The sequence below is a fragment of the Talpa europaea genome, assembly GCF_964194135.1.
Source record: "Talpa europaea genome assembly, chromosome: 16".
NCBI classification, from domain to species: domain Eukaryota; kingdom Metazoa; phylum Chordata; class Mammalia; order Eulipotyphla; family Talpidae; genus Talpa; species Talpa europaea.
This window is the reverse complement of record NC_140084.1, coordinates 249482-274361: the sequence shown is the minus strand read 5'-3', so window position 1 is coordinate 274361 and position 24880 is coordinate 249482. Positions and strand designations below refer to the sequence as shown.

General features: G+C 71.9%; 1 protein-coding gene across 1 annotated transcript; it reads right to left on the bottom strand.

Annotated features, from left to right (window-relative positions):
* Positions 1-328: 328 nt before the first annotated feature.
* ANKRD11 (ankyrin repeat domain containing 11) lies at positions 329-15982 on the bottom strand (the record flags this gene model as incomplete). The annotated part of the gene is made up of 11 exons (XM_084256578.1): positions 329-514; positions 1012-1104; positions 1887-2030; positions 2123-2221; positions 2610-8989; positions 9138-9285; positions 9990-10132; positions 10237-10440; positions 10524-10694; positions 14155-14287; positions 15896-15982. The coding sequence occupies 11 exons, from the start codon at positions 15980-15982 to the stop codon at positions 329-331; spliced, it is 7788 nt and encodes a 2595-aa protein (XP_084112704.1).
* Positions 15983-24880: the final 8898 nt, after the last annotated feature.

Sequence of the window (24880 nt, the reverse complement as noted above, 5' to 3'; positions counted from 1 at the left end):
AACCACGTGGATTTGACTCCATTAAAAACACGAAGGCGAGCCTGGCTCCGCGTCCCTCTGAGCGGCGTCCGGCCCGGCTCCGCGGGGGCGGTCGGCGCGCCCTGGCCCTCCGGCCGGGAGCTCGGGATCGGAGGGGCGGGCGCCTGGATGTTCTTCCTTTCGCCGACCGGGACGGAACACGGGCCCTCGCGCTCTGTCCTGCAGCCGGCTGCGGACGGGCCAGGCCGCGGGGCCGCGCCGGCTCCCCGGCTCCCACGGCGGCCGGCGGCCTCTCCCTGCGTCCCCGCCGACGGGGCGGGCGGCGGTGCTGGGCGGACGGGCGGGCGCGTCAGGCCGGCAGCAGCACGAAGTCGTCGTTGACGTCCACCATGGGCACGTAGAAGGAGGGCACCTCGTTCACGCACAGCGACTTGTGCCCGGCGGGGTCGAGCTCCTGCACCTTGAGCTGCCACTCCATCCGCTGCACGGCGTTCAGCGCGGCCGCCTCGTGCTGCTGCCGCATCAGCAGGCAGGTCTGCGGGCACAGCCGGCGGGTCAGGACGGGACCCGGCCCCACGGCGCCCCTTTTCCGTCCGAGTGGCCCCGCGGCGGCGGCCCGCGCCGGCCCCGACCGCGCTCCTAGAGCGCAGGCGCCGGGGAGGGGCGGGCTGCCCACCCGCCGCGGCGCTCGGCTCGGGCCTCGCCGGCGTCTGCCGAGGTCCCGTCCCCTCCGGGCACCGACTGGGTCCCCGTCACCGGGGACGCGCAGACTCTGCTGCTCTACAGGGAAGCCCCGCGTCTGTGCTGAGGCGCTGAGGCCGCCCCGGTCCAGCCGGGGAGGCGGCGGGCAGAGACCGCGTGGCCGGAGCCCCAGCCCACGCCCTCGTCGGCCAGCAAAGGGCCAAGTGAGGCTGGCGTCTGGGGGGGCCGGCGCCTGTTCCGGGAACCGAGGCCCCGACCCCGCCAGCCACGGCCGCCACCCACAGGAGGCCGGCCGTGGGCCGCGAGGGCCGGGGCGGGGCGGGCACCCACCTTCATGCGGTCGTACTTGTCGTCCACGTCCTGCAGCCAAGAGATGAACTGGCGGGCGTTGAAGCGGTCCCGCACCGACTTGTTCTCGTCCCCCTGTCGGGAGCAACGGCCGGTGAGCGGGAGACCCGGGTGCCGCGGGCCCCAGTGGGCGTCCGAGCACACCCCGAGCTGGGGCGGGGCACGCGCCTCCACTTTTTGTCATCAAAATGGATTTTGTTGTTGACGGGCGACTGCGCGTCAGCGTCCGGGGTCCGCGGGACGAGGGGTTTCCAGGAGGAGCTGCGGCAGGCGCCACCCCCCCTCCCCCCGCGGGGGTCTCTTCCTAGGTGCCGTCCCCGACCCCCAGGCCTGTGCTGGCGCCCCTCTGGCCAGAGCACCCCTTACAAATGCCAAAGTACCCGGCCCTGCTGGCGCAGCGAGGGGACGGGTGTGCTCGGGGCCACGGGTGCGGACGTTCCCTGCGGCGCCGAGCATGTGCCGGCAGCCGGCAAGCCTGTCTGCGCCCTCACGGCCTGCGGGGCGCCAGGAGCGTCCAGAGCTCCTCAGGCCCTGGGCCGGAAGACAGGCGAGAGCGCCCACTGGGTGGTGCCCGGAGGTGGCCAAGGCACCAGCAGGCTCTGACCCCACAGGCAGCTCTGACCCGGGGCAGGAGGCAGGAGGCACCCCGTGGAGGGGACGGCTGGCTGCGCGAGGGCCCCGCACCAGCGCGGCCAGCTTCATTCACAGGGCCCCGGGGCCGTATACAGGCCAGGAGGCGCCATGCCCAGCAGCCCGGGCCCCCAGGAGGACTCTGCGTACCCAACGAGGACACATGCACGGAAAGGCCCCCGTCCACCCCACGGCCTGAGTGGCCTCCGGGCCCCGCGCCCGCCCACCTGGCTCTCCAGGGGCATGTTGTACACCTCCGAGTCCAGCAGCATGGTGCAGGCGCTGAAGGGCACCGCCTGGTTCGCGATGGTCCTGGCTGCCCGGCAGTGGACGCGCAGGATCTCCTGCTCGCAGGAGACGATGAGCTTCTCCTGGGGCAGGGGAGGAGCAGCATCAGCCAAGCCCTGACTCCCCAACAGGCCCCGCGCACCCCTCGAGGCCGCGCGCCCCCAGCCCCGCGTACCCGCTCGATGCTGTGCTGCAGGCGCAGTTTCCCCCTCACCGCTTCCTGCTGCTTGAACAGCTCCTTCAGGGGCTCCGCCAGGGAGGGCGGGGGCGCGATCTGGGGTCACATGGGGGAGCGAGTCAGTGCCGCCGCCGGCTGCCCGCACAGCCTCGCCCCAAGACAAGAGGCTCAGCGCCGGAAGAGCACCCCAAACCCCACTGCCCGCGGTGTCTCCCAGGGAGGGCCCCCAAGAACTGCGGCCACGTGGGGGGTGGGCAGGGGCGCGGCACAAGGTGCTCCCAGAAGAGGGCCTCGGCCGCCACCGCACCCGGCAGGCCCCGACGTCAGGTGCCGGGTGAGACGGGCGCGCCGGGCACCCCAGGCCGCCCCTCCCTGGGTCCCGGGGACGACAGCGCCGCCTCCACACGGCCCTGGGGGCCCCGGGCGGCTAACCAGCGAGGGGGAGGGGAGCCCCCCGACGCAGCAGCCGGCGGGGCGCACTCACCACGGGGATGTGCAGCTTGCTGAGCGGCTTGCCGTCCAGCAGGTAGGAGCCCGTGTAGGTGACGTACTCGGCGTAGCACTGCGGCGCCTGGGGCGTGATGTAGCAGAGGATCTTCCGCTTCTCCTCAATCTTCTTGCGGATCTGCAGGTACTCGAAGTAGGGGTTCGCCCTGTCGCTGTGGTAGGGCTCGATGGCGTCCAGCTTGATGGCGTCCACGATGGCGGCCAGCGTCTGCTGGATCACCTCCCGCGTCTGCTGCGTGGACGGGTGCAGCGGCGGCGGCAGCGTCTGGCCCGAGCGCTGCAGGCGGCGCTTGCGCGGGTGCTGGGCCTGGGCCTCGTCCTCCTCGCAGCCCCGGCCCCGGGCCCTGGGCGCGGCGGGCGCCGGCTCCTTCTCCGGAGGCGGCGAGCTCTGCTTGTGCTGGTTGGCCAGCATCTGGGCCCGGTTCCTGGTCATGCGCTGGGGGACCTCCTCCACGCGGGGGGCCTTCTGGGCCTCGGGCGAGGGCTTGGGCTCCGAGTCCGCGGCTTCGGGCTGGACGCCGCCCGGGGGCCCCTCCGGCCCGGCGCTGTCGTGGGGGCCGGCCCGGTCAGCCGCGTCTGCGGGAGGGTCGGGGGCGCAGCGGGGCGCGGCCAGGGCATCCGGGTCCTCGGCCTCCTGGTCCGCGCTCCCTGGCAGGAGCTGCTCGGGCAGGGCTGGCTCCGGCCCCGAGCCCGGGCCGGCATCCCCGGGGGTCTGCTCGTCCGGCAGAGCCCCCGCCTCCCCAGCTCCCTGCCGCGCCGCGTCCGGCTCGGGCTCCGCGGGAGGGTCGGGCTCGGGCCGGGGGGGCGCCTCTTCTGGAGGCGGCAAGAGCTGTTCCTCGGGGGCCGACGAGGCTGCGTCCCCGCCGCTCGCCAGGGCGGGGGGCCCTGCAGGGGTGTCCTCTGGAGGGCTGAGGGGGCTCCCTTCCGCAGGCTCTGCCCCCACGTCGGAGACGTCCTTGGGCTGGAGAGGAAGGTCGGGCAGTGAGAAGGGCCCCAAGTCCAGGTCGTCCTCCGGGCCGGCGAAGGCGTCCGACCAGGGCACGGCCTCCACGGGGCCCAGGGCAGCCAGGCCGTGGCCGTTCCCCAGGAAGTTGCCGTCCAGGGCCCCCAGAGCCTGCACCTGCGCCACGGCGGCCACGCACGCAGGCTCGGGGGGCGCGTCGGGGGGCGCGTCGGGCAGCGCCTTGCAGTCACCGAAGAAGGACTCCAGCCTGGAGGAGGTGGCGAAGGGGGTGGGCTCCTCGGAGGCGGGGACGGGGACCGCCGCCTCCCCGGAGTCGTCCTTGACGTCCTCGAGCCCGGGCTCCGGGACGGACAGAGGGTAGGGGACAGGGGAGGCCGGGTAAGGGGCCTCGGTGGGGCCGAAGGGCCCCGGAACAGCAGCGTGGAGGGGCTCCTCGGCACAGAAGTGTTTCGGGGACTCCGGGAACCGCTGCGGAGACTTCAGCAGGAGCTCCGAGCCCATGGGCCAGCTGACGGGGTTCTCGGCGGCGCCCCCCAGCAGGCCAGAGGACAGGGCCTGCTCTGTGGCAGGGTGCGCCCACTCCACGGGCCCCTCGGTGATGACCGTGCTGAAGGGCCCCTCGTCCAGGGGCTCCAGGTAGCTGGGCTCGGGGGGGATGATGGCCGCCGTGGCCTGCTGGTCCTCCGTGGCGTCCAGGGGGATGCCCAGGTCGGGGGGGAGGGCGCCCTCCATGGACGGGGCCGACAGCGCGTCTCTGTGTGCGGGCGGGGACTTGGCCGGCAGCGTGGAGAAGGCGCCGTCGGGGGAGGGGGTGGCGGTGACCACGGCGGCCGGCGGGCAGTGCAGGGCGTCCACTCTGGGGGAGGCGGCGCCGTAGTCCGGCGAGTAACACCCCGGGGACAGGCAGGCGAACTTGTCCGCGGGGCCCGGGGGCCCGGGGGCCTTGTCCTCCAGGAGCGGCCCCGGCGAGCCGTAGCTGGCCGGAGCGGGGACGCTCTGCTGCCGGAACAGCTTGTCCCCGACGCTGAACTCCTCCTCGGGGGTCCTCCGGATGTCCACGGACACGGACCGGTACAGGCTCGTGCACAGGGGCCGGGTGGGCGTCTGGCCGGGGGTCTCCGAGATCCCGCCGGCCGCCGCCGCCGCCGCCGAGAACCGGTCGTAGAAGGAGGGGGAGCCGGTGCCGGCGACCGTGCCGGGGGCGGGCGGGGGCTCCGTGCAGTCGAACATGAGGTCGGGGTAGTCGTCCGCGCTGCAGGACGGGGTCCGGGGCGTGTGCATGGCCTCCTCGTAGCCGGGGCAGGGCGGGGCGGGCGCGGGGACGCCGGTGGGCCGGCCCTGGTCCGGCCTGGGGGAGGCGGGCAGGCCCTCCCTCGCGGGCGGCCCCGCCAGCCAGTCCCTGGCGTCGGGCGCGGGCGCGGGCAGGGGCTTGCCCTCGGCGGCGGGGGCGGCGGGCGCCGGCTCGCGGGGCTTCCTGTCCTTCGGGGCAGGGTCCGGCCCGGGGGGCTTCCTGGCGGAGGCGTCCAGGCTCTTCTTGCGGGCGTCGTCGGCCGGCCGCGCCCTGTCCTTGAGCTTGGGGTCCCCGGAGCGGTGCCGCAGCTTCTCCATCTGCTTCATGCGCTCCTTGTGCCGCTTGTGCCGCTCCTCGATCTCCAGGTCCTTCTGCGACAGCATCCGCTCGAAGCTGGTCATCATCAGGTCCCCGTCCCCCAGCAGCTTCTCGCGGGGCCGGGCGTCCTTGCGGCCCGGGTCCCGCGGCAGCGGCAGCCGCTCGCTCCCGTTGCTCAGCCGGGCCGCGTCGCCCCGCTCCTTCTCGGGGTTCTCCTTGAGCCTGTCCCTGGGCTTGGCCTCCCCGAGCCGCGGGCCCTCGTCCCGGGGCTTCTCGCGGCCGGGGGCCGGGGGCCGCGGCTCCTCCTTGTGGTGCTTGTCGCGGTGCCGCTCCTTCTCCTCCCGCCAGCGCTCGCGGCGCCGCTCCCGCCGGCGCTTCTCCCGCAGGAGGCTGAGGGCGCCGGCGCCGAAGGGCTTGAGCTCCTTGTCCGGCTTCTTGGCCGGCTCCCGCTCGGACTCGCCCTTCTCCCTCTTCTCGGCGGGAAACGGCTCCGCGGCCTTGTCCGGCTCCTCGTCCAGCTCGGCCTTGGCGCCGTAGGCCAGCGCGTAGGCCTCGGCGTCCAGGAGGTCCCTGTCGTGCGGGCCGGGGTCCTTGCGGCCGCCGGGGTCCTTGTGCTCGTCGGCCTTGTCCCGCTTGTCGGCCTTGTCCTTCCGGGCCCGCTCCCGCTCCCGCTCCCGCTCGTGGCTCTTCTTGGAGGAGGACGAGGCGTGGCGCAGGCGCTCGCGCTCGCGGCCCCGCTCCTCGGGCGGCTCCGGGAAGGCGGCCTCCAGCAGGGCGCTCAGCGCGGGGTCGGGGCCGCGCTCGGGGAAGCTGTCGGACGACGCCTCGCTGGCCTTGTCGTTGGAGTCCTCGCGGTCCTCGCGCAGGGCCGCCTCCTCCAGCCGCTCCAGCAGGCTGCGCTCCAGCTCGCCGGCCCGCGCGGCCTTCCGCTCCCGGCCGTGCTCCCGGTGCCGGCCCTTGGCCTTGTCCTCGGCCGCGCCCTTGCGCTCCGCCCGCTCGGGGGGCTTCTGCTTGGGCCTCTTCTCGGGCGCGCCGTCGGCGGGGGCCCGGTCCTTGCGCTCCCTGTACCTCTCCGCCGGCTCCTTCTCCCGCCGCTCCTTGTGCCGGTCGGCGCCCCGCTCCCGCCGCTCCCGGCCCCCGTCGGCCGCGCCCCGCTCCTTCCTCTTCTCCCGGGGCTCCTTGTCCTTCTGCCTGTCCGCGTGCTGCCGGTCGGCGGAGCCCTTGCGGTGCCGGTCGCCGTCCTCCCGCTCGGGCGGGCCGTCCGCCCGCGCCGCCTCCCCGGCCTCGGCCGCCGCGAAGGGCTCCTTGTCGTCCTCGCTCTCGTCCGTGAAGATGTCCGCGATGTACCAGCTCTTCTCCTTGCCCTTCCTGTCGTCCTTCTTCTCGGGGGCGTCCTCCGCGGCCGCGCCGGCGAGGGCCTTGTCCCTCCGCTCCCGCGCCGGCTCCGGGGCCGCCCTCCGCTCGCGCTCCCGGCCGTGGGGCTCCCGGTGCTTGTCCTTGGCGTCCTTCTTCTCCTTGAAGCCCTTGTCCGGGTCCTTGTCCTTGGGGGCCCTGTCCGGGCCGGCCTTCTCGGCCCTGTCCTTGTCGCTGGACTTGTCCCTGTGCTTCTCCGCCTTGCTCTTCTCCCGCTTCTCCCGCTCGCGCGCCGGGTGGTGCCGCTCCCAGGGCTCCAGGCTCCTGCCCGGGTCGCCGTCGGGCCGGTCCCGGAAGACGCCGTCGCAGCCCAGCTCCTTGGGCTCCTCCCTGAAGGCCTCGTCGGGCCTGGCCCTGCCGTCCTTGCGCTCCCGGGCGCCCTCCAGGGCCTCCTTCCTGTCGCGCCCGCCCTCGGCGGCCTCTCTGCGCTTCCGGTCCTTCTCGGGGAGGCCGCCGGGGGGGCCCTTGTGCTTCTCGGCCGGCTCCCGCCTCTTCTCGGGGTTCCTGTCCAGGGGGTCCCGCTCCTTCTTCCTGAAGAGGGCGTCCCGCTCGGCCCGCCGCTCCCCGTGCTCCCGCTTCTCGCGGGCCCGGGCCTCGCGCTTGCGGTCCTTGCCGTCCTCCTTCACCGTCTCCAGGATCAGCCTGGCCACCGAGTCGCCCTTGAGGTCCCTGAAGTCCGTCCCGGGCGAGTCCCAGCTGTCCTCGCCCCGGAAGTCGAAGGAGGAGTCGGACAGGTCGGAGAGCCAGCGGTCCTGCTGGTCGTCGGAGAGCCCGAACTTGGCGTCGTCGGGCTCCAGGAACTGGCCGGCGCCGCGGTACTCGTCGAAGGCGGGCTCGTCGCGGAAGGCCTTCTCCCGCCGGGGCGCCGGCGCCTTCTCGCGGCTCGCGCGCTCCTCCTTGCCCTCGCCCTTCCTGTCCGGCCGGGCGGCTCTGTCTTTGGGCTTCTTCTTCCTCTCCTCGCGGCCCGGCCTCAGCTTCTCCTCCTTCGGGGACTTCTCCTTGGCCGGCTTCTCCCGCTCGGCGCGGAGGCCGCGCTCCCGCTCCTCGCGCAGGGCCCGGCCCGCCTCTTTGGTTCTCCGGGGGGGCTTGTCCTCCCGGCAGACCCTGCCCCCCTCGTCCCTGAAGAGCCAGTCCTTGTCCTCCGGCTTCGCCTTGCCGGGCCGCTCCTCCTTCCGGAAGTGCTCGCGGTCGTGCTTGAGCGCCCGCAGCTTGCTCTCGGCGGGCAGGTCGCTGTCCAGCAGGAGGGCCTTGTCCGCCCGCGGCTTGGCGTCCTCGTACTCGTAGCCGAAGCTCTTGAGCTTGAGCTCCTGGCCGACGGGGCCCAGCCCCTTGTCCTTGCTCCTGTGTTTGTGTTTCATCTTGTGTTTCTTGACGACCTTCCCCTCCTTGTCCAGCTTGGGGATGGCGCCATCCGCGCTGGAGTGGACGGCGCTGCGCTTCTCGGGCAGCGCGCTCTGCAGGCCGCCCCTCTTCCGGTGCTCCTGCCGCTTCCGCGCGGGCTTCAGCGACTCCACGCTCGAGCCCTCGGAGGGGCAGTCGGACTCGCTCGTCAGCCGCGTCCGCGTGGAGTCCGACAGGGAGCTGACCTCGGACCAGGCGGGGGAGGAGATGGTCTTCCAGTTGTCCGTGCGCCAGTGCTTGGCGTGCTGCTCCGAGAGGCCGGGCGCGTGCTTCTGGGCGGCGCAGCTCCCGTGCGACGAGGTGGAGGAGGCGGACAGGGGGCTGAACAGGGAGGGGTCCTTCAGCACCAGCGGGGACTCCTTGAGGCCGCCGGAGCTGAGCACCGAGTCGGCGTCGTCCGCGCCGCTGTCCGGGCACTCGCTGTCCGAGTCCGAGGAGAACTTGTCGCTCCTCTTCCCGAACCGCACCTCCTTGCCTTTCGGCTCCTTCTTCCGCTTCTTCTTCACCTTGTTCTTCTCCTTCTGCGGCTTGGCGGGCGCGGGCTCCCGGGCCTTGCCGCCGGGCAGCAGCGCGTGCGCGAGCCGCAGCTTCTCGGCCGGCCCCGCGGGCACGCCCACGTCGTCCTCATCCGAGGAGTCCGACAGGATGCGGTGGACGGCTTTCTTCGGTGCGGCCGCGCTGTTCTTCGCGTAGCTCTTCACGTCCATTTTGGGGATGGACACGAAGCTGGTGGCCTTGGCCTCCTTCCTGTAGTCCTTCTTGAGCAGGTGCTTGTCGTCCACGGGGGGCACCCGGTCCTGCTCGTCGTCCTCATCGAACTCGTACTCGTCCTTGACGGGGGCCGCGGCCTTCTGGGGCTCGGGCGTCTTGGCCTTGTGCTTGAGGCCCTTCTCGAACTCTGAGTCCGTGTTGTTGCCATCGACGGAGCTGGACGGGGCGAACGAGGGGGCGTCCTCTTCCTCGGAGCTCTCTGCGGGGGACAGAGGGGGTGTCAGGCAGGCTCGGGGCACCGCGGACAGGGCAGCGGCGCCCCCCCCCCCCAAAGCAAGAACAGGCCTCTGGGCCCCGAGACCCCACACGGAGCAGAGGGGCCACCCCGCCCGGGCCCCGGCACTGACCGGTCGAGCTCTCCTCGCTGGATGTGTAGGTGCCTTTGCCCAGCAGGAGGTTCACCATGGTGGGCGAGCTGGCCACCTTCAGCGGTGTCTCCCCCTTCCTGTTGCTCTGCTGGGGGTTCCCCCCGTACCGCAGCAGCAGCTTCACCACCTAGGAGACAGCGGCGGGCGCGGGGCGGCGCTGAGACCAGGCTGGGGGCCAGGGAGATGCCCTCGGCCCTCCCGTGGCCCTCGGCAGCAGCGGCCTGGGCCTGCATCCCAGGGCGCAGGAGGCTGGAGCCAGCACTCCCACCCATGGGCAGCACTCCCCAGAGGAGCCACAGCCCTCGGGGGCGGGGACGTGAGTGACGGTCACCGCCCGTGGCCTGGGGCAGGGGCTCTGCCGGCTGAGGCCCTCACGCACCCTCCCCCGACCCTGCCCACGTTCTTCTGAGCAAACCCCAGACGGCTCACGAGCTTCCTCCACTTACTTGCCCAGAAGGGCCTCAAAACACGAGCCCGGCAGCCGACGGCGCCATCCCACCGGGGAGGCCGCTCCGGCTCCTGGGCCTCGGACCCCACCTGTCGGACCCCACAGCCCAGTGCCCACCTCGGCGCTCAGGCCCTACAGTGGACACCGCGGGGTCTGCCGACGCCATCTCCCCAGCTGGCACCACTTCGGTCCCGTGCGTGGTACTCCCTGGCCCCAGCCCCGCTGGTGGGGGAGCGGCTCAGCGCCCCGGTCTGCAGATGGTGGCCGATCGTGGGGGCATCTGCACTGGCTTCCGGGACCCCCGCTGAGCCCCCAGAGCCCCCTTCTGGGGCATGACCATCCACTCCCCCGGCGGGGCGGCCCCCACGCGCGCAGAAGCCCACCTTGTAGTGCCCGTTGTTGGCGGCGTCGTGCAGGGGCGTGTCGTCGTCCAGGCCCTTGGTGTTCACCTCGGCGCCCGCGGCCAGCAGCTGCTTGGCCACGTCGTAGTAGCCGCGGTTGCAGGCCTCGTGCAGGGCCGTCCAGCCTGCCGAGGACACACAGGACGTGGCTCTCCTGACCCTTGGCCCCTCGCCGCCACCCGCAGTTGGGGAGCCCCACCCTGCAGCCCCGGGGCCCATGGCCGCCCACCTGCGAAGTCCTTGACGTTGACGTCGGCGCCCTCGCTGATGAGCTCCTTGATGCGCCGGGCGTCCCCCCGGATGGCCGCGCGGTGCAGGCGCGTCTCCCCACGCTCGTTCCTCTTGTTCACCTTGTCTTTGGTCTTGGAGGCAGAGCTGGGCGTCCCCTTCTGACACACGGCCGCCTGGGAGGGGTGCTTTGGTGTCGTGTCCACTGCGGCCGGAGAGGACGCGGCGTCACCGAGGCTGGCGGGCACAGGTGTGGCCGCCCCGGCCGGGCCCTCCCGCTGGGCTCACCTGGGCTGTTGGCCGACTCCTCGGCCGTCATCTGCATGAGCAGCGCCACCTGCTGGCGCTCGGAGAGGGGGTAGCCGGCGCGGATCCCCGACAGCCCCATGCCGAAGAGCAGCCCAGCCTTGCGGGCCACCGGCTCCTTCTTGATCCGCTTCCGCTCGGGACCCTGCTTCTCTGCGAGGCGGTGGAGAGAGGGCAGACTTTGTGCCGGCGCGTCCCCGACCCGCGGGCCCTGCCTGCCGCCTCGCGGCCTCCGGGCACCGGGGACGCCGGGCGGGCGGTGCCGTCACCTCGGCCGGAGAGCCACGAGCCACCCGCCGCCTCAGAGCTGCCGGACGCCCGCGGCGGCGCCCCGACCCCGCTCCGCGGCAGGTGCCTCCCGGACCGCCCGCCGCCCTCGAGGCGGAGGCGCATGGCCCGGCGCTCGCAAGCACGTCTCTGCCTAAGCACGCGTGTCTGGCTCCGGCCGCCTTCCCCGACCCGCCTCCACACGGTCCAGAACACGCAAGCAGGCCAAGCGGCTGTCGTACTGTACCTTTCTTCTTGCTTCTAGGAACCTCCATTTCAGGGCGTGGCGCCTCGAGGAGCGAGCCAGCCTTGCAGTGCCACGACGTGGACTGGGCTGGAGGCATCTAAAGGCATCAACACAGAGCACTAACGAGACACGAGGCACAGCCCGCTCGGCCGCGCCTGCTCGGCCACCTCACCTACCAGCACACGCTCCAGCCTCAGGCCACGCAGGGGCGCGGGGCGGCCGCTCACGGAGCCCCGGGGTGAGGACGGACACTGCCCCGGCACCACAGGCCAGGAGCCCAAAGCTGCCGCCTCCGCCCGGCCTCGGCGGGTGGGGCCCGCGCGGGAGCAGACCCCAGGCCACAGCCTGAGGCGCCCCACTTCACTCAATGCCCCCGGAGCGCCCCTAGAGCCCACCTAGCTGGCCACCTCGCCACACGCCCACCCAGCCTTGGGCAGTGCCCCGGCCTCCCCACCCAGTCCAGACGCGTCCCAGCGCCTCCACGCGCAGAGACACGCTTCCCGTAGGGCGCGCGCCTGACAGCGTCCGGAGAACGCCGACGCGGCACCCCAGGCGGCCCCTGCCCAGCACCTGGCCAGCAGCAGCGCTGCCGGCTGCTCGACCTCCGCACGCACGGCGGAGCCACGCACCCCGGGACTCCGCCCAAGGGGACCACCGAGCCACCGGGAACACACGCCGCCCTCCGGGGCGCTGAGGAAGGAGCCACAGGATGACCCAACCGGCCCAGGTCGGGGTAAAGGCTCTCCACCCGCCCCCACCGCACAGACCCTGAAGACCACACGGGGGCCTGCGGGTCCGGCCCGGCCGCGTCTGAGTCACGATCCACTTAGCTGTCCACTGACGGCCACGCTGGGGCCGCTTCCTCCCCGGCACGCTGCAGGCAGCAGCGCCCCTCACCCCCGTGTGGGCTGGCTGCCCTGAGGCTCCCGACCCCTTGCCTCCTGGAGCCGCGGCGCCCCTGCTCCGCCTGCTGCACCGTCTCCCCTAGGGCCCCGCGTCCCTGCCAGCACCTGGCCAGGTGCTGCCTGAGGACCGTCCTGGGCCTGGAAGCTTCGTGAGAGTGGACAGGCTGGAGGGGCTGCCACGGGGTGGGCGGGAGGCCTGGGGTCAGAGCCTGCGCGCACTGGACCAGCTCCGCCCACCAGGCCTGCCCTGCACGGTTCCCAGGAGGCCGGCGCTAAAGCCTTGGGTGCGGGCACGGGGCAGGGGCACCCCACAGGCACAGGCCTTGGGGTCGCTCGGGGCGCCGGCCCGGCCCGCAGAGCCTCCAGTGCCCAGCTGGCCTCCCGAGCAGGGCGCCCGCATGGCCTAGCCACCAGGCCTGGTCAGGAGACACAGGCCTGTCCGGGCCTGTCTGCACGCAGGCCCAGCCCTCCCGCCAGGCGTCACACTCTGGCCGGGCTGCCGTCCCTCAGCTCCACGCCCGCCTCCCTCCCTTACAGACCAGCGCCACGGTCACCGCGGGGAGGAACGGGCCTGTGAGGCCCCGGCCGGCCTCCTGTGTCCAGATGGAGGTCACGGTGCTGCCGCCGGGGGCCCAGGAGCTCGGCGGGGCCGCAGTGGCGGACCAGGTTGGTGCCGAGCCTCATGAGGGCCAAGCCCCGCCCTGCCCGGCCCCTTCAGAAGGCCGGAGCGGACGGCGCCTGTGTGGCCAGGCTGAGGACAGGCCAAGGGCGGGGGCGGCCTCAGGCTGAGCGCTGCTCCGGCAGCTCCGCCGCAGGCGCTGGAGGCACAAGGGTCATGTTCCCCCTTCCGACGCTGGATGGGAGCTGCTGATTGGCGAGGCTCCTCAGAGGGCGGACGAGTTCCCGGCCTGGCCCGCATGTCCGGAGGCGCCGGCCTGCGGTCTGTGTCACCAGGCAATGTGGCCAAACGGGGACCCGGCTGCGGGCAGGGCCCGGGCAGAAGGCCCAGCCCCCTCGGCACTGATGCGGGCGCGCAGCACGGCTCAGGCACCACGCGGTCTCTGGGGGGCTCGCCGCGCTCCCTGTAGCCCCAGCCCAGCAGCAGCAGGAAGGACACAGCCCACCTCCTCCCTGCACGGGCTCACGTGGGCGGCCCCCACCGCTGCTCCAGGCTGCGGCCTTTGCGGAGCCCTCAGCCGGCCTCCGGGGCCCCGCTCCTCTGACAGCAAAGGGCGTCGGTGCCAGGCTGGGAGCAGAGGGCAGCCCCGATGCCCACCACCTGCGTGTGCTGCCCACGTGCTCACCCAGAGCGCCCTCAAGTATCCTTTGCTCTTCCTGCGCACAGAGCCCTGTGGCCACCAGCCCTGAACACCGGAGGAGGCCTGGCGCGCACCACCTGCTGTCTCCCGCCGCCACGCCACCCAGCTGGACGCTCCGGAGCCCATACTCTAGAGAGGCCGCAGGCCTGCGGGCGTGCGTGCTCAGGAGCCGGGCTGCAGCGCGACACTCCCAGGGGCACCCCACGGCCCGTCCCCACCAGCGCCTGCGTCCCCGGCTCTGCGCCAGCCCCGTTCTGTTCCCAAAGTGCGGCCCCCTGGAGGGAACCGCTCCTGGTCAGAGCCCTCCTGCGGCCCAGCCAGGAAGCCAAGGCCCCCGGGCCTGCGTGTCCACGCCGCTTGCAGTTCAGACCAGCTCCGGACTCCCCCCGCCCCCCGCATCTCAGGCCGGGACCCTAGGGCCTGTGCACACAGCCCCCGGCCCGCGGGGGCCTCTGCCGCTGCACTGGGTTACCGCCCCAGGCTTCCCGCCCTCAGGTGCCTGGGCCCTCCTTGGCCGCCTGCAGAGCAGGACAAAGACGGTGGGGCGAGGCCCAGGCCCTCCTGACCCCGCTCCTCTCCCACGAGCAGCCGCCGCGGGGAGAAGCCAAGGCACACGCCCCAGGGTAGCCGGCACGGACGCCACAAAGGCCCCTCGCCCGCCGCCGACTCACGCACGGCGGCCACAGAGGCCCCACGGCCGCTCCTCAGCCCAAGGAGACTCGGGCGCTGCCCTCAGTGCCAGCTGCCGGGCACGCGGGCGAGCGCGCAGAGGGCGGGTCCACTCCTCTGGGCTGCGGGCCCCGGGCTGCCTGCGGGCGGCGGCGCCAACTCCAGACCACCCCCGCGCAGCAGGGCGCCTCCGCCGGCCGCGGTACCTGTGTCCGAGTCCTTCTGCTCTCCATTGGCGCCCGCGGAGAAGGGCAGCTTCCGCTTGCTCGCCCGCTCCCTCACCTCCTTGCCGCCATCGCCGCGGTCCAGCTTCGGGGTCTTGGTCAGAGAGAGTTTATCCTGGGAAGCAAAGGGCGCGATCAGACGCCCCCTGAGCCAGAGCCCAGCCCGCGTCCTCAGGCGCGGGAGACCCAGGCCTGGGGGGCCACGGCCCAGCCGCCGCGAAGCCTCTGAGCCCGAGGGGCACGCAGGCGAGAGCCCCCCGCCGCCATCGGGACGCTGGGCCCCCGCGGCGCAGGCCATCTGCTCCCACCGGGCTGGACAGTCTCAGCCAGCCCAGCTGACGGTGCTGTCGGGGGGACTGCTGGGCGGTCCCCACAACGCTGCCCTGCCCCACACCGGCGACGCGGCGCCTGGCCAGGAAGCCCCGCCAGCCCCACCTGGACTGCACGGCCCTCCCTGCCAGCAAGGTCCTTCCGGAGTCTCCCCCAGGGAAGCTGTTGGCGAACATGGTGCCCTCACAGCACCAGGGCCTCCTGGGAAGAGCACCCCAAGACGGGGCACTGCCGCCTTCCGAAGGCCCACAGCCCCCGCGCTCGCAGCTGAGCTGCGGCCACAAGGAGGGCTCCTGGCCACGGCCTGGACCCACCACCCCGGCCCGGGGGGGGGGGATGGGGGCCGCGTAGCTTCTCGGCACTGGGCAGGGTGGACAGACGCGGGTGAGAGCCCCGCGGGGGCTGACGCGGCTCCTTCCGCCCCAGCCCCGCCTGGCCCCTCTGCCCCTTCCCGTGGGCCCCGCCAGCAGGGCCTCAGACGGGCAGCTCCGGGCCCCGCGGCCCTGCCCTGGGCCGCCCCGTCGGGCTGGGCCTGCCCCGCGCGGGGACGGCTGGCTTGGGGCGGATGCCCCCGTGCACGCAGCCATATTAAAACCCCTTCCCGGTGCAGGTCTCCGCGCCAGAGTGCATCTTGAAGCAGCAAACGGCAGGGCCCAGAGTGGGCAGGTTTGGGGGTTCAGGGCGCCCTCCCCCGCCCTGTAACCGAGCCACCGTCATCACAACAGCCACAGAAAAGGCCCGTGAGAAACGCAACGCTGCCCACGACGCGTGCTCTCCGCACACGGGGCACCAGCACCCAAGACCAAGACCCCCGGGGCCCTGCGCCCCACGACACGCGCCCACGGCAGGAACCTCGGGCAAGGAGCCCGCTGACCGTCCCGCGCGAGAAGCCCGGCCACAGCCCCGCGGACGCCAGCAAAGCCGAGCACCTGCTGCGCCACAGCCATCCGTCAGCCAACGGCCCGGAGCCCGGGGGCACCTGCCCTCGTGAGCTGACACCCGGGCCCTGGGCCCCCCTTCACCAACACCGCCTGCCCCCGACGGGGCACCCGCCTGGGACAGGACGACCCCCACCACAGGGCCGCCCCCCACTCCCCAGACGCACCCGGAGGCCAGAGGCAGCGCCTGGACAGGGCCTGGGGGGCCCGGCGCAAAGGCACACCCACCGCCGACGGGCACGCGCAGGGGCCGAGCCGCGGCCCTGCGCCCGCCTGCGCTCTCCTGCGGGCTCGGCCGCTCTCGGAGCCCGGGGAGCCGCGGCCCCAGTGGTGTGGGCCGGGCGCACACCGGCCTCCTGGCCCAGCCTGTCGCGCCCCGTCCGGCACCCACCGCGCCGGCCTGGGTCCCCACGCACGCGCCCGGCGCTCCCGCCGAAGCCCAGCCGCGCGCCCACCTTCCTGCCGGCCGGCTTCTCCACCATGTCGCTGCTGAGGGCGCCGTCTCCCTGCTGTGGCGTCCTGGAGCTCCCGCCCTTGGGCATCGTCGTCCTCCCTCACGCCGCCGTCATCGACGCTGCCGGCGCCTCTTCCTTTACCTGCTCCGGGAGAGAGGACGGGATTAGGACGGGGTAGGCCGGTGCCCCACCCACGCGGCGGGCCAGCAACCCCGAGACGGACACACGCCCCCACCCCAGGGCTGCAGGGAGCGTCGCTCCTTTGAAGAGAAGGCAAGACTAAGAAAGAAACACAAGAGCAGCTGAGGGTCCCCCAGAGCCACCCCGGGGGGGGGGGGGGTGGCCGCACAGGCATTGTGGGGCCGCGGCGAAGGGCACCCCCAGACCCAGCCGCCCGGTGGGCTCGAGGCAGCGCCGCCCCCAGAGGACGGGGCAGAGCATCGGGCTGTCTCCACCGGGCGACGCACGTGGTCAGGCTGCTGTCACGCAGGCGCCCCGGGCGTGGGCTCTGAGGACACGGGCAGTACGGAGCGGGAGCCGTGGGGGGCAGGGCTGCTCCAGCTCCTCCCGGGGGAGGCCGACAGGCACCCCCCTCACCCCTGCAGGAGCCCCGTGGGCGGGAGACCCGGGCCGTCACCCGAGCAACAGCCCCAAACATGTGCGCGGCGCCAGCTGATTCCCGGGAGCTGTAAACAGAGGCTGACGCTCCAAATTTTCAGAATCAAAGCAAGGACCACCCACCCGCACCCCTGCCCGCCCACGCCTCACACCCCGCAGGGCAGCGCCAGCGCTTCCATGCAGAGCAGCCGCAGGAGGCCCCAATTCGTGATCTCTGCGCGACGGAAAGTGGGGGGTAAAGAAGACGACCCAGCTGCGTAGGGACGTGCAGTGGGAAGGGCACAGAGAGGGTGCCCAGGCGCCCAGCACTGGGGGAGCCCCACAGCCAGAGCACAGGGTGACCTCCCCGCACCCCGCTCTGTGAGCTCAGCCTCACCCACGCCCCCCCGCAGGACCGTGGGAGGAGGAGCCTTCCCAGCTCCCTGCCGCCACACGGTGACAGAGCGCGAGGACACCGGCGAGTGGCCTCCTCGCACCCACGTCTAGCCGGGCCGACCGGGCTGGACACGGGACCGGACGCCGCCATCAGGGACCCACCCCTGGGCGAGGGGTGCTCGGGCTCTGCTGTGTCCGGCCCTGGCCCCGAGCCCCCGACAGTGACCGGCGGCAGAGAGGAGACGGGAGTGCTGGGGCCAGCGTCCGGGAGGGAGAGCCCCAGGGCAGGGCAGCGGGCGCAGCGCTGGTGCTCCCAGCAGGCGGGGCTCCCTCGGCCACGGTGGCTGCCCGTGGGAAGCCGGGACACGGCCCCGTTCCGCTCACCTCACGCAGCCCAGGCGGCCGCAGGGGCCGGCAAGGAGAGGCCTCCAGGCTCAGGGCCCGCACGCGGGCCGTAGGGCAGGCGCCGCTCCGCCCGCCAGGCTGGACTCGCTTTCAACGGCTCTCGGGAAACCAGAGCCTGGGGCTTCCCGCGCAGACGCCGTAGGAAGGACGCGGCGCCCTGAGCTGCTCGAGCTCCAATTTAAGGGGGACACGTGAGACCCCTTCCCCCAAGACGCTCGCTGCGAGAAGCTGCTGTTTCTGGCACCCCCTTGGCACAAGGCCGCTGCTGCCCAAGCACCGCCCTCTCCTGAGCTGCCGAGAACTGGGAGGCTGGCGGCCGCAGGCCCCACAGCAGCACAGGGTCAGCGCAGTCAGGCCGCACACGCCGAGCACGGGCCCAGCACAGGATACCTAGGGGCACGGCAGCGGAGCTGGGGCACCTGAATGGGGCGACCGGCCCCTCACCCCGCCCTGGGGGCCCTCCAGGGAGCAGCGGCTGGAGAGAGGCTGCAACGTCCCGCGCGGTTCTGGCCGGGAGCACAGGAGGCCCCGCCCAGCGCCGAGTGCCTGAGATGAGGACAGGGACAGGGACAGTCCAACGGGGGAGGGCCACCGGGCCCCGTCATGAGGTGGGCGCCCCCCCCCCCGCGCAAGGACCCACGCTGACTGGCCAGGCCAGGGTCCCAGGCCCAGATCTGCCGTAGAGCAGTTACGGGGCAGGGACAGGCCGCGGCAGGGTCTGGAAGACTCGACATGCTGCCCACTCCGCCCACGGAAGAGCCCCACAGGCTGTGAGGGCAACCTGCCGGACACGCGCGGCTGTGGGGGGGGGTGCCCCGGGCTACCCCCAGGAGCCACGTTCCTCAAGCTTTTATACCGCAGAAGCGAGGGAGACGGAAACATCTCATGCGGATCTACTGGGCGAAAAACTGTCGAAACATCAACCGTGGAAGTGCTTGTTGGCATTACGACCCCCCCAGAGTCCCCGTCCTCCCCGGAGGTGAGGGCCGTGCTGGCCTCTGGCTGCCGGGACGCCCGCCGCGGCGGAGCAGGACAGGGCCGCGGGCCCGGGTGAGCAGGAAGGAACACGCAGGGAACCGCCCGAGAGGCACACCCGCCCGGGAGCAACCCCGGGCCGCAGCTCCTCAGGACGGCTCACCGCGGAGATGCGTCGGCCCCAGAAACGCCCCCTGTCCCCTCACGCGCGCGCGCACCCCACGCTGCCACTGTCCACTCGGCCGTGGAGCCGCGCACCGTGCCACAGGCCCACAGGCAGGGGCTGCGAAGACCCGGCTTCGTGTCTCAAACATTCTATGGCGGGAAGTTCCGGAGAAGTCCCCGGGCCAGCAGCTCACGGCCACAGCTGCGAGGACGCGAGCAGGAGGACAGAGAAGGGGCCGGCGCGGGGTGTGTCCGCGCCCGTGGGCCCTCTCCCGGCGCAGCCTGGGGGCGCAGGCAGGCTCAGCGCGGCTGCACAGCCGCAGATGCCACACCTGCCCCTCTGCTGCCGGAGGACCAGCTCCGGCGACATCGGGACGCCGCCAGGGCAGCCGCGCCAGCCCCGCTCCTGCACGATGGCGGCTCAGACACTGACCGCTGGGCCCGCAGAGCGGCGAGCGGAGATGGACAATCACCCAGGCCCTGGCGCGCGTGAGACAGACCGCCCTGAGAGCCCAGGGCTGGAGTCGACTGCTGTCAAGCCCCCCACGTCGGTCTGGAGCCAAGTCACCCACCCAGAGACCGCAGCAGGTGGGCACCGCGGCCACGCCCGCTGGAAGCTGCCTCCCAGCAACACCGAGGGCCGGAGGCCCCGCGCAGCAGGCAGCCCCTCGGTGACCTGCCCACCAGTGCCTCTCAGGACCACTCCTGACCGTGACGGAGGGCCCTCCCCCCGACCAGTGGCGGGCCTCCAGCAGGGCGGGCTGCAAGAGGGCCACTGACTCGGAGGCCCCAGGGGCTATGCTGCACCCAGCAGCTGCGTGGACAGTGGCCCGACGCTCGGTCCCGTCGGCAGCCTGTGTCTCCCGGCCACCCGGACGGGGCCGGTCCCCGAGCCCGGCAGGCGGGAGTGCCCCACGCCTCTCGGGTGGCTCCGACGGGACAAAGCTGCTCAGAGCGTGGGAAACAGCCTCCTGGACTCTGTGTGCTCGGCAGCTGCGGGGGCGTCACCCCGGGCGCCATGTCCGCCTGGAGGTTCCCACTTACAGAGGCCCGGGACCGCACACCAGCCCCGGGCAAGGGAGGCCACAGGCTGCGGGAGGGCCGGAGCCAGGGCACACCTGTCCTGCGGCCTTCAGAAGGTGCCCCCTGCCCAGCGCCTCATGAGCCAGCGGCTGCGGGGAGCACCTGAGACAGGCCAGAGAACACAGGTCGTGACGGGGGCGAGCCCGGGGTCCCCAAAAACGCGCGGCACCCCACCTTCCGAGCCACCCAGGTGAGCCACCACTCACCAGCGCGCTCCCGCACTCGGCCCACAGCTGCTGGACACCCGCAGCTGCAGGCTCACACCACCAGGCTCCCCAGAGGCCGCTAGGCCTCCCGCGCGCCGGCCAGCCTGGGCACCCAGACGGGCCGCTGCAGGGGTCTGTGGAGCCCACACCACCGCTGACAGCCGGGGCCGCCCCCGGAGCCATGTGCCAGGCCCCCTGTCATGGGTTTATCTAACTTAAAAGGGTTGCCGGGCTCCAAGGCTCATGAAACCACGACACCGCCAGGAGTGGGCGCGACGTTGGCCACGGAGGACCCGCACGGCAGCTCGGGAGGAGGCGGCTGCCCCTGCGCCTCAACCCCGGGGCCAGAGGGCCGCGGCTGACGGGCCAGGAGCCCACCGAGAGACCCTTCCGCCCGCAGGGGCCAGCGAGACTGAGCTCGGGGCTCAACGGTGGGCCCAGGTGGGAGATGCGGGCCGGTCCCGAAGAAGAGGCTTCAGGCCGGGCACCCGCATCTCCTCAGGGGCTTCAGCTCTCAGGGCCCTGGAGACAGGGTCCAACCCTACACGTGGCCACGCTGGGGAACGGACAGGCGCGGGGGGACCGCGGCGTGGGGGCCACGCTGAAGGGGTGTGGGAAGGCGGCCACAAGCTGTGGGTGGTCACAGGCCGCACCCGCCTCAGAGGCACAAAGTGGGCGCTCCTGGCCGAGGGGCACCTGACCTCCGTATCCGTGGCCCACCCGCCTGGGCTGTGTCTAGGCCTGGCGGCCTGGCGAGCCTGCCAACAAGAAGACCAAGGCCAGGGCAGGGCCAAGGTCGCGGCCCGGGCACACAGCTTCAGCGTCAGGCCGCACCTGAAGCCAGGGGTGGACACCACCGACCCAAGGTCATCGCCGTAGGACCCAACTCACCGAAGCAGCCCTCCAAAGCCCCCCAGACAAAACCTGGACCCCGGCAGCCTGACACCCAGACCAAGGGTTCCAGAGAACCCACAACTGTGGCGCCTGGGCCGCGAGCCTGGCCCCTGGGCTTTGGGCGGAACCAAGACAGCCCCCAGGGCTCCCTTCCAGGCCCGCCCCCGGCCGCCACCACGTCTCGGAATCCAGTGCTGAGCCTCCCAGGGCCCCGCAGAACCGTCACGGCGGACGCCAGCCGCGGCCCTGCTGTCACGCCACACGGGGCAAAGGACAGAGTCCGCGGCACTGGGGACGGCGCGGGACAAAGGCTGCATTCTAGGGATGGGGAGTCCGGGGCTCCCCAGCACAGCCTGTCAACGGACCCCTCGTCCTCCGCACATCCAGAGCCGCTGTCACCGAGAACCACAGCTCCCACCCCACGTCCCCCAAGTCCACGGCTCCCCAGACCCCGCCTGGGACAGCAGGCGCCCCTGCTCTGACGGCCTCCCGCGTGGGCAGACCGCCCGCCCCTAGACCGGCGCCGCGGCAAGGCAGCTGTTCAAACCTGGTGTTCGCCCCAGAGCAGCGGTCGGCGGAGGGGAGGAAAGGTCAGGAGACCAGACGCTGGCCTCGGCCCCTCCTCTCCTGAGCACGTCTCTCCCTGCCCCCAGAACCGGGCCCTCTCCCGCCACGGCGCGGCACGGGTCACGCGGGCTCCCTCCGGCCTGGCCTGCCCCGCCCTCCCTCCCCAGGGCCGAGCCCCTCGCCAACCTCCCTCTGCTGCTGCTCTGCGTCCTGCTGGACGCGGCGGTTGGGGCGGCCCCGGCTCTCTGCTCTGCCGCCCCTGCGCCCCGCTGTTCCCAGAGCGTGCACCTCCTCCGGCGGGGCCCCTCACCCACCTCGGGCACCATCCGCCTCCTTGGCCCAGGCCGGCAGCCCCCACTCCAGGACGCGGACTCCTCCGGGTGCAGACGGCGCCCCCCCCAAGCAAGGCGCGGAACAGCCGGCCGGGCCAAGCGCCTGGCAGGACAGACACGAGGAGGCGCGGCCGCGGGGGCCTCCAGGCACCTTCTGCACCACGTGTGCCCAAAACCACTGGGAAGCGCAAGTTCATGTAAAACAAAGCCAAGCCACACTCTGGTCAAGCGGGCCCACCCCGGCACTGCGCAAGCTCCAACCAGCCCCCCGCCCCCCGCGCCTCCTCACGAGGGCAGCCCCCGGCCCCAGCAGTTGGACAAGGGCGCCCCCAAACTGGCCCCGACGCTGGGACCTGCAGTTTTTCCCACATACAAGAGCTGGGGTGCAGGGCAGAGGTGCAGGGGGGGAGAGAACTCTCAGAGACAGAGTGGGGAGCAGACCAGGCGGATCCACCGAGATCCAAGGCTGAGGGGAGCAGCGGGGAGACAGGAGAGGTCTGCTGCGCCCTGTGGGTCACCTCCCTGGCCGGGGATGGACTCAGGCCACTGTGGCCGCGGACAGCGTGACGAGGCCTAGACTCCACCCCAAGGCCCCCAGGGAGACTCCTCGTATATTTCAGGTTGCAGGCAAGGGGGTGGTCAGAGCTACGTGTCAGCAGATGTGGGTGATGCGGGATGACCAGGGCGGGGGGGGGGGGGGCTGGAGAGGCGGGAGGGAGGCCTGGCGGGGAAGGTGGTCAGAGGCGCGCAGTGCAGCGGGCTGGGGAGATGGAGAGAGGGCCTGGGCCGCACCTCGGGACCACCCCCAGGACAGCGCGGCAGAGTTGGCGCCCTGGGGGCCACCCGCCGCAGGTGACCTCAGCCAGGGGGACAGGGAGCTCAGCTTCCCGGCAGGTCACCTCACGGCCAAGCTGCATTGTTTCAGGTGCCTCGATCTGGACCCCGTGTCGCGTCCATCCGAGGGACAGGCGAGAGCGCCTTGCAAGACCCGACGCAGGCCCAGAGTGGGCTCTCCCTGTACCCCGCCTCTTCCCGCCCCTCCACCCACGCCGTGCACCCACCTGCCAGGGAGAGGAGAAAGGGAGGCCACGGCTTGAGTTCTGGGAGAGAGGTTTCCCTCCCGAAGTCCCGCAGCGTCGCGGCCCCACTAGCCCTCGCTCAGGGGTGCCTTTTTAAAAACTGAAGCCCCTCAGCGTCAGCCCCCCGGGAGAGCGGGTCTCTGAGGAGGGCCCAGGCTGGCCGCAGCACGCGGCCACCCACGGAAAACAACCTGACCTGCGAGCCAGCACAGGTCTCCAGCCCGGGGAAAGCGCCCAGACCCGCTTCCCAGAGCCGGGAGGGGTCCGCGTGGCTGGCGCTCCAGAGCCATCAAAGCAGAAAAAAGTGGGCGTCTAGGAGCCCCGACATCAGCACCACCCGAGGCGCCATGGCCACACGGAGCCCCCAGTGCTGCTGGCTGGGTCTGCACCCAAAGAGGCCAGGTTTCCTCCAAGTGCTTTGCGTGTCCCTCCGAGAGAAGGGATTTCTGGTGTTTTTTTTTGTTTAAAGATTTATTCATGCAAGAAGTGGGGTACAGGCCAGATGTGCAGGTGAGACGACTCACCAGAGACAGAGCGGGGAGCAGAACAGGCAGACTGACTGAAATGCACTGCTGAAGGGAGCAGTGGGGAGACAGGAGGGGTCTGCTGCGCCAAGTGGGCTTCTCGCCGACCGGCCGGGAATCGAACCCGCGCGGCAGAGGCTGCGGACAGCTCCACCGCAGGGTGCTCAATCCGCTGCGCCACCGGGGAGGATTCCGGTAATTAAAAAAGTGAATTCCTTCAAGGGTGTTGCTTTGGGGGTTTGGTTTTATTTCTCCTTCCTGTGTTACAGGATGTGAAACCACACTCGGAGGCCCGGGCAGGAGCCAGGCCCGCTCCCCCGCGCTGTGGGCGGGCTCACAGCATCACCCGAAAAATCTAATGTTTCTCCGTTTATTTTGCTGAAGATGACTACAACGGAGGGGGAAGGTCACCCCAGCTCCAGCGAAGGCCTTAGGAACCCCATGGCTTGCACGCTGGTCCACCGGCTACACCCCCGCAGGATGCGCGGGCCTGGGCAGCGGGCGGCATGGGAGGGACCGGCTGCCCGGCGCCGAGAGAGAAAAGCAGCCTCTGGCGTCGTGGTATTACTACACACAAGTTAAACTGCCATTGCAACCAACTCTCACAGATCGCATCTCTCTAGGCTGACGCAAATCGAAGGGGGTGGGATCTCATGGATTTCAGCTAAAACTTGACAACCTTGCTCTAAGGGACCGCGCACGTCCTGTGCGGAGAAAGGCCCGCCGTGTCATGGGGTGAGCCGGCGTGCGTGGCTGCTTTACAAGTGGAAAAAGAGCGCCTACGGATTTTCAGGGTAATAAATAATTCACTGCACAGATGCCAAGGGCAGGCCTGGAAAGTCAGGCCTCGCCCCAGCGGCCAGCACCCTGCAGGTCAGACGCGGCCCCACCTGGGCGGCCCCAAGCAAGTGCCGGCCCGGCCGCACCGTCCGGGACTCCACCAGGGCAGGGCTCCCCCCCCCCCCGCCCCGCGCGCGTCCAGGCGGCACCCCTCGTTTCCATGCTGAAGGCTCACGGAGCCCTAGTCATCAAAGCAGCTTCGGCACTCTGGGATTTTTTCAGCTCTCCAGGGGTGTCTCTCAAAGCTTTCAAGCCCACCATCTCCTCGCCCCTCGCGACCTGAGACGCCGAAGCCGCACAAACCCAGCTGTCGCCAAAACCAAGAACTCGGGTCTCTCTCGCCCGAATCACACCCGCTGTCTTCCCGAGTCTGCGTCTCGCCAGTTACATAACAGGTTCATCAAATAATCGCCGGAAACTAAACACAAGTGGGAACCACCTCCCCGCAGCGAGGTTTCCGTTTTCTCCAGTAAAATGCTAAGGCTGGGAGAAGGGGGCGCCGCACCCAGGAACGTATGTGACATTCGAACCGCGGCTTCGACCTCGGAGCCTAGGCATTCTTTTACTGTAATTGCTAGAAAGTAGAAATATAAAAACTAAACTGCTGAGACTCTGAGAGGAGCCAAGGCAGCGCTGCCCAACCCTCCTGTGACCTTTGGCCAGAAGGGGCCCCGCGGCCGGCCGCAGCAGGGCCGACCGGGCGCCGCCACACCCAGCAGCCCGGCCCGCACCTTCCAGGCCGCACGGTCAGGACAAAGCAGTCCCCGGAGACGCCGGCCCGGAAGCAGCAGTCCTCCCAAACCCACCGCCACCGAAGACCTCTTTCCCCGAGACGGCCTTCCTCGTCACTGACTCAGGCGCGTCGGGGGCCGGGGCTCACCTGCGCCGCCGCGCCGGTGCTGACGACAGGCGCGACGCTGCC